This window comes from Mesoplodon densirostris, chromosome 4 (genome assembly GCF_025265405.1).
Source record: "Mesoplodon densirostris isolate mMesDen1 chromosome 4, mMesDen1 primary haplotype, whole genome shotgun sequence".
Lineage (NCBI taxonomy): Eukaryota > Metazoa > Chordata > Mammalia > Artiodactyla > Ziphiidae > Mesoplodon > Mesoplodon densirostris.
Window position 1 is genome coordinate 172,439,358 of NC_082664.1, and position 8,926 is coordinate 172,448,283.

An 8,926-nucleotide genomic window follows, 5' to 3' on the forward strand; every position below is an offset into this window, starting at 1 on the left:
ACCGCTGCAGCAGCCCAGAAAAGCGCGGCGTCTAAAACTGCGGCTAAGATGGTGCAGCGGCAAGGAGCCCCTTGACCGTACAGAGAGTTCCGAGCCTTCTCGCTCTCCCACCCGCGCGCCCGCGCCGCGGGCCACGCCCATGACGTCGCCGAACGGGGCGGAGCGAGCCGGAGGGGCAGGACGAACCCGGGCGGTTGAATGGGGCGACGCGACGAGCCGCGCATTCCAGCGGGGGCACGTGACGCGGCCGCGCGGCCTGAGGTAAACAACCGCGGCCCCGCCTCCTGGCCCCTTAGCGAGCCGCGCGCTGCTCTTCGCGGGTGGGACGCGCTCCAGCAGGGCGGGCGGCTTCCTCCGAGAGTCCCAAGCGGCCGCCGCGGGCCGGAGCAACGGCAGCGGGCGCACGCGTCCCGGGTCTGCGGGCCGAGCGCGCCGGCAGGGGTCGAGCGCGCGTCCCCTCCCCGCCCCCACCGCGTGCTGTGGCGCAGCAGGAATTTGGCGGGGCCCCGCGCGCTATATGCGGCTCCTGACGCGCCGGCGGCCCTTTGGTCATTGCTATTCTAGGGGCACTGGGTCACCGCGCTCGGCCGGCCCCCTCTCCCGGGCCCGGAGGGTGTGTCCCCCTCACAGGGGCTCGGCGCGCCTATAAGGGGCCGAGCGGCGGGCAGGGACATGCAGCTCTACAGCAGCGTCTGCACCCACTACCCAGCCGGGGGCCCTGGTCCCACGGCCGCAGCCCCCGCTCCGCCCGCCGCCGCCGCCGCCGCCGCCGCCGCCGCCGCCGCCCCGTTCAAGGTCTCGCTGCAGCCCCCGGGACCAGCCGGCGGAGCGCCGGAGCCCGATACCGGTGAGTGCCAGCCGGCCGCGGCCGCCGAGCCCCGCGAAGCCGCCGCCGCCCCCGCCGCCAAGATGCCCGCCTTCTCCTCCTGCTTCGAGGTGGTGTCTGGGGCCGCCGCCCCCGCTTCGGCCGCCGCCGCCGCCGCCGGGCCGCCCGGCGGGTCCTGCAAGCCGCCGCTGCCGCCGCACTACACATCCACGGCGCAGATCACCGTGCGGGCCCTGGGCGCCGACCGGCTCCTGCTGCGCGGCCCGGAGCCCGGCGCCGCGGCGTCCGCCGCCCCGCGCGGCCGCTGCCTCCTGCTGGCCCCGCCATCCGGCGCCCCGGTCCCGCCGCGGCGGGGCTCCTCGGCCTGGCTCCTGGAGGAGCTGCTGAGGCCCGACGGCCCCGAGCCCGCCGGCCTGGACGCGGCCCGCGAGGGGCCCGACAGAAACTTCCGACTGAGCGAGCACCGCCAGGCCCTGGCCGCCGCCAAGCACCGCGGCCCCGCGCCGCCCCCGGGGAGCCCGGAATCCGGCCCCGGCCCGTGGGCCGAGGAGCGCCCGGCGGAGAGGAGCCTCCGGGGCTGGGACAGGGCTGGCGACCGCGGCGACCCTCCTCCCAGCGCCGACGAGCCGCGGCGGCCCGACCCGGAGGCCGAGGCGCCTCCGGCGCGGAGCGGCGAGGCGGTCCCGGGCGGCGCGGCCGAGGCGGCGATCGTCTCCAGGTCGGATCCCAAGGACGAGAAGCTGGCCCTGTACCTGGCCGAGGTGGAGAGGCAGGACAAGTACCTGCGGCAGAGGAACAAGTACCGATTTCACATCATTCCCGATGGCAACTGCCTCTACCGAGCGGTCAGCAAGGCGGTGTACGGGGACCAGAGCCTGCACCGGGAGCTGCGGGAGCAGACGGTGCACTACATCGCTGACCACCTCGACCACTTTAGCCCCCTGATTGAGGGCGACGTGGGGGAGTTTATCATCGCCGCTGCTCAGGACGGGGCGTGGGCCGGGTACCCTGAACTTCTGGCCATGGGGCAGATGCTGAACGTGAATATACATCTAACTACTGGCGGGAGGCTGGAGAGCCCCACGGTGTCTACCATGATTCACTATTTGGGCCCAGAGGATTCCCTAAGGCCTAGCATTTGGCTCAGTTGGCTCAGTAACGGACATTATGACGCGGTGTTCGATCACTCCTACCCGAATCCGGAGTATGACACTTGGTGCAGGCAGACTCAAGTGCAAAGAAAACGCGACGAAGAACTCGCCAAGTCCATGGCCATATCCCTATCCAAAATGTATATTGAACAAAACGCATGCTCTTGAAGTGTCTCAACCCCTCCACCCCGGGAAAATTGCAGACCTAATTTGTGTTTGCAGAATCACGTGAACTCTAATCAGGGTAATAGCACTTTTAAACTTTCAAGTAGATTTACTGTAGGTGTAATGCCTTAATCCTTTTTTTGAATGTTTTCTCAGAGCTGAAGGTTGCTGGGCACCTAAGTGATGTTTCATGATAGCTTTGGGTGATCCTACTATTTATCATTTGCTGTATGAAGTTGGCACTACTTAATTTGCAAGCTGATTTCTCAGTGTAAATTTTGTTCATTCCTGGTAATCTATTTTCTATAAAAATGTATTTTTGCACAACATTTTTAACAATTGGTGTATCTTCATCTATGACGTGTTCCATTTTGACACACAGCTTTCCGGCATAAATCCAGAGAAGTGCTTTATATGAAGTTTATTATTTTGAACAGAGTTTGTGATTTAGTATTTTTTGTTGTTGAATTTGAATTTTACAGTTCGTAGGTAATTATTTAAAATGGATATTGAAGCATTCGTATTACCAGGTGATTGGCCCATTCCGTTTTGATGAAACAGACTTGTTTGGAAAATCATTATTTTTCTAGAAATGGTCAACCTTTTAAAGAGAAAATACTTAAGGGGAGGTTATGGGAAGAATTTTTTTTTTCTTTAAAGAATAGTACCAGCTCTTACTTGAATGAAAGTCTGATATTTGCTGATGCCAGAGTGATTATTCTGTACTCTGGTTGAGGTTTAGAGTAGATTGTCTGGTGCTCTCAATTGTTTTTATTTATATTTGTCATTTTGTTGAAAAAATAATTTTAACGTGATAGAAGAGTTTGTGACGAGATAAGCCTCCTGCTTTATATATAGCCTCTTGGATTCAACCGAGAGATTGAAAAACTAATGGCATAAATGCCCCCAACCAACCTTGGCAGTTATTTTCCAGCAGAAGAATAGTGTCTTCATAGTCTTTTCCTTTTAAATTCTTTCACAAGGCAAAATAGGATTGCCCTGAATTATGTACAAATAAAAATGTCTGTATACAAGAGCTTGTATGGTTTGCTGGGTCAAACAATGTTTCCAACCTAAAACCTATCTCATTTCCACTTTAACTACTTTTAGTCGTATTTATTAAGTAATGCAGTTTGTACTTTTTTATTTTGTAACATTTTGTGATTTTTTTGTACAATATCGTATTTGTACAATTGGGCAATTCTCAGCTGATGGAATGAATGAATAAAATGTGTAATTTTACTTTTACGTCTTTTTGGCTAAAGTGATTTTTTTTTTTTTTTTTTTTTGTGGTACGCGGGCCTCTCACTGTTGTGGCCTCTCCAGTTGCGGAGCACAGGCTCCGGACGCGCAGGCTCAGCGGCCATGGCTCACGGGCCCAGCCGCTCCGCGGCTTGTGGGATCTTCCCGGACCAGGGCACGAACCCGTGTCCCCTGCATCGGCAGGCGGACTCTCAACCACTGCGCCACCAGGGAGGCCCTAAAGTGATTTTTAAATGATAAAGTGACATCTGTAGGAACATTTCTTACATGTATACAATTTTTTTTCATGTGCAAAGATGTTAGAATTATGAGAGGTTTCTTAAGTTCTCACGTAAACAGGATAGGACAACCAGTAATTTCAGAGGATAAGTCTCAATGAAATGTAATTTAAAGGTGGAGTAACTCAGGAAATTGTTCTCATTATTTCTCATTATAATTCCTATCTAAGACTATAGATGTACCAATGGCTAATGAACAGGGAAGTGCAAGTATTGTGTTAATCAGCACAACGTCTAAGTATAGTTTTGTGTGCCACTCACTGTCAGCACAGATTTTAATGTTAAAAAGTAAACAAAGCAGTGGCCTAACTTTTATCCAGTCTGGCCTTTTGAGATCAAGGGAATGCATTAATTTTAAGATGTGTTATCAGATTTAGTTGAGAAGTGTGTCTGTATACATAATGCTGGTAGTGTCTGTATACATAGTGCTGGTATGCCTATTGCAGGATAAGCACAGCTAGTTTGGATTTTTTAGTTTTCAGTTGATGTCATGGTTATAGACAACTGACTTTGAGTTCCTTGCTTGACTGTGGAAGGATGGCCAAAGACCAATGGAGGGAATTCCCTGGTGGCGCTGTGGTTAAGAATCCGCTTGCCAATGCGGGGGACACGGGTTTGAGCCCTGGTCTGGGAAGATCTCACATGCCGCAGAGCAGCTAAGCCCGTGAGCCACAACTACTGAAGCCCACGCGCCTAGAGCTTGTGCTCTGCAACAAGAGAAGCCACCGCAATGAGAAGCCCGCGCACTGCTACGAAGAGTTGCCCCCGCTCGCTGCAACTAGAGAAAGCCCATGCGCAGGAACGAAGACCCAACGCGGCCAAAAATAAATAAATAAATAAACAAATAAACAAGGACGAGTGGAAGGATCCCCTTGGTTATCAAGGAAAGTCAATTGGTCAAAGGTTTAAATGTTACCTGATCATGAATCTCTGGTTTTTAGGTAAGATAAGATTTGCTTCATGGCTTCCCTAATTATGTAACTTGGGAAGAAAGAAATACTTTTATTTGAATTATGCAGCTAAATGTGGTTTTCCCCCTTTTCTCCACCTTATTTAGAGACGTATAAAATTTGCGGTTGCTTAAAGTTTACAGAAGGAATGAATAGACTTAATTAGGTATAAGTTCCTAAAAGGCATCTGTAAGCCCATTACTATTTTGAGGAAACAGTTTCCTCTATGTTCTGTTTCATTTTCAAATTAGGATCCCAAGTCCTTGATTTAGACTCCCAAGGAGGGTGATACGTTTAAATAAAATTCAATGGGTCCCAAGATTGTATTACGTGGCACCGTGTTATTTTGGTTGTCTTGCCTGAAAGGTTTATGTTTTTCTCATCCTCTTTCTATAGTTTTTCGTTGTCGTCGTTGTTTGGAAGAAATGTAATATTCGTCACTCCTTATGCTACATGTTTATTTTCTACTGCCATACCAGTTTTGTTTGTTAGTAGTAGCGATTCTGGATCACCGAGGACTTGAACAGTGGAAGGTATGGAAGTGTGGTTGACTCTGATTTCCTTTTAGCAGACAGATTTATTAAACGGTTCATTCCTTCAGTTACTCATATAGCAGCTAAGAGGCTCAAAACCTTGTGAAGGAAGCAGGAAGCAGTTGATGCTATGAGCTAAAGTTTCTTTAGAGTTTACTCCCCCATAAATTATGATGGGGGAGTATAGAATCTATAAGTAAATCCAATTGTGTTTTCAGGTAAAGTAGTATGAAAATCATACTAGTAACTTAAACTTTTATTAAAGTGGTACCTAGATAAAAACTATGAGACAAATAACTATTAGTGTGATTTTTTTTTAATTACTGTCATTTAAAAACTAAAATGGCCTAGTAGGTCAGGAGTTCAGTGAAAACCTAAAACCCAATTCCTTGATCCTCTTGTTCATTTTCCACTCACATTTTTCTCTTAAGATAAAACAGACTCATGGTAGCATTTTTAATTGAACTTAGTAAACCACTATGGCATGTACCTGTGATTCTTCAGTTACATTTCTCTAAATTGGTAGTCTATATGCTTTATGTAGTAACATTTCATTAGGCACAAAGCCTTTTCTCAGAAACCACATTTTATAGAGGAGAGGAAATGGATTAGCATCCTTTGAACATCAGAATTGGTTATCTTCAGCTTGGGTAAATACAGTCTTATACTGCAATGTTTTTGTCATAATTTTTGTACTGAAAAAAAAAGGGATCGAGATAATCTCACTACTTTATGTGTTTTTCCTCTTTCCCAAAGAGATGAGAAAGTTTAAACTCTAAAATTTTACTGTGCTATTCAGTGTGCTCGTATGAAGGAAGAGCATTGAAAATAAAAATAGATTTCAGACCTTTGGACATCGGATAAATTCATATGTAGGTAAATGTAGTGGAATAATTCAAGAGTGTATACTTCAAATGTGTAATGTATTCAAATTTAAGGTATTTGTCACGAGATCATAAGTCCAGACCTTATTATTTATTTATTTTTAAATTTTTATTGGCGTATAGTTGATTTACAATGTGTTAGTTTCAGGTGTACAGCAAAGTGAATCAGTTATACATATATCCACTCTTTTTTTGGTGTTTATTTCTTTTGACATCCCTAGAGTGTCTATAACTATCTCAAAGAGGCACTGAGAAACTAGATGGCATTTCATTCAGTTTCATTCCCCAAATGTACTAAGTGCAATGGGCATGGGCTCTATTATGTTCCCTCATGAGTCTCCTGGGTTCCAGCCCAGTACCTAGCAGAGTAAATGTTCAGTAAATACTCACTGAATTAAGACATTTTTTTTAAAATAAGGCATCTCATTTTTATTTAACTTTGCATACCTTTTATTGAATGGGCCATATCTTTTTTTATATATAAATTTATTTTATTTTATTTTTGGCTGCGTTGGGTTTTTGTTGCTGCACGCGGGCTTTTCTCTGGTTGCGGCAAGCGGGGGCTACACTTCGTTGTGGTGCGCGGGCTTCTCATTGTGGTGGCTTCTCTTGTTCAGGGGACCACAGGCTCTAGGCACGTGGGCTTCAGTAGTTATGGCACATGGGCTCAGTAGTTGTGGCTCGTGGGCTCTAGGGCGCAGGCTCAGTAGTTGTGGTGCACGGGCTTAGTTGCTCCATGGCATGTGGGATCTCCCCAGACCAGGGCTCGAACCCGTGTCCCCTGCATTGGCAGGCGGATTCTTAACCACTGTGCCACCAGGGAAGCCCCTGAAGGAAGAAATTGAAGGGAAGTATGAGCTTGGGAATATTTAGTTGGTGGATGTGAAAATTAAATAAAGATGATTTGCCTGTACAATTACTGGGAATCATCACTGCCAAAGTAATTCTGAGCATTTTAAACGGAAGTAGTATTATAAAAAGGGTATTAAAGTATTGAATTCTATAATGGGAAAAAATAGGTTTTGGAACCAAAAATTAGAATTTATTGATTTTATCTTTGTGTCATGTTCCAAATCTTGAGGCCTCAGCTCAGAAAGATTATTTAAAAGTAGAACTTCACTAATTTGAAGTGATTTTGAAGGTCCATATCCAAAGGGAGTTGCTCTGACTTGCTTTAGGGGTAACATCCAACCCAAGTCCAGTCTACAGCAATTCCTAGTTTTGCTATGTTTTCTTTCTGTGGCTTGGTTGGGGAAGAAGTGTTGCACAGATTTCAAGCATTCTTTAGGACTGTTGTGTTCAATAGTCCTGGCTGCATGCTTATGCCATTGGTATGGGGCCTGGGCAAGTAGCATGAATCAGATCAAAACAGATCTATTGGGAAAAAAATCAGTGTATTTCTTCCTACTGTAAATTAGGCCAGTGGCGATTATTCTATGAGCAATGTTCAGAAGTTCACGGTCATCAGATTATTCGTAGTAAAACGTTATCTAGGCTGCTTTCTCACAAGTGAATTTTCTAAATAAATGAACAGTCCATTTATGTGTAAAATAAAAAACAGAAAGACTGCTTTTGATAGAATTCATTAAAAAGTAATCTATGGGGCTTCCCTGGTGGCGCAGTGGTTAAGAATCCACCTGCCAATGCAGGGGACAGGGGTTCGAGCCCTAGTCCGGGAAGATTCCACATGCCGCGAAACAACTAAGCCCGTGCGCTACAACTACTGAGCCTGCGCTCTACAGCCCATGTGCCTAGAGCCTGAGCTCCGCAACAAGAGAAGCCACCGCAATGAGAAGCCTGCACACCACAGCAGAGAGTAGCCCCTGCTCGCCGCAACTAGAGAAAAGCCTGGGTGCAGCAACAAAGACCCAGTGCAGACAAAAGTAAATAAATTTTAAAAACCACCATTCACTTTATAGCAGTATACCATATATACTCAATAAATTTTTTTTTAAAAAAGGAATCTATGGTACACGTATTTGCCTTTGTAAAATAACAATACAGTTTAATCTTCCCTTAATGACTGAGGGGCCTCATGATGGCATGGGTCAATGGCCGTGAAGCCTTGGAAGATTGCTGAGATGTGACAGTCCCTTTGTACTTTAAAGGCTCTCAGAGAGTTGGGACTTTTATCTTTGTGTTTTATTCTTTCCTGTCTCCTCCCTCACTTTCTGATTGTTCCTCTCACCACTGTCTCTTTCCAGCCTTAATTCTCCATCATAATTTCCCATGTTGAATTAGAGACACCATCAAACATGCTTGTCAGAACTGACTCTTAAGATAATAGGAAATGGGTTTCTCATTCGCGACCAGGATGCTCTGCTATGAGTAATGTGTTTAAGCTTTAGTTTTTGGTCAACCAGAGAGCTTTTTGCCTTTGTCTTCTTCTTTGCATTCTTTAGTGGTATCCTGGAAATGCTGAATTTGTCTGATTAAGGGACTTGTGAATGTGTGCAGTGGCACATTAAAACAAAAAAACAAAACAAAACAACATGGGTTAGTTGTCCTAATCCTCAAAGTTGGAGTTGACTTGTCACTGCCTGGTTAGTATTTTGCTCCATCTCTGGCATATGGAATCCTTTATAGCATGTACCTGCCATTGTCTTCCCTTTGCTTATGCATTTTTATCGACAGTGTTTATGTTTTCTAATGGTGTTTTTAAAAAATATATCAAAGTTTTAACTTTTTAAATAGTCAAATCTTTTGAATTTTTGTGATTCTTTTTTTCTTCCAGTTTTCTTGAGATATAATTGGCATACAGCCTTGTATAAGTTTAAGGTGTACAACATAATGATTTGACTTAAATACATCGTGAAATGATTACCACAGTAAGTTTAGTGAACATCCTTCATCTGACAGATACAAAATTAAAGAAA

At 46.3% G+C, this 8,926-nt stretch overlaps 1 protein-coding gene across 1 annotated transcript; it reads left to right on the forward strand.

Annotated features, from left to right (window-relative positions):
* The first annotated feature begins 374 nt into the window (after window positions 1-374).
* On the forward strand, window positions 375-3,361 carry OTUD1 (OTU deubiquitinase 1). Its single transcript, XM_060095454.1, has one exon. It carries the CDS (start codon window positions 673-675, stop codon window positions 2,143-2,145), a length of 1,473 nt encoding a protein of 490 aa, XP_059951437.1. The 5' UTR covers window positions 375-672; the 3' UTR covers window positions 2,146-3,361.
* The last annotated feature ends 5,565 nt before the right edge of the window (window positions 3,362-8,926 follow it).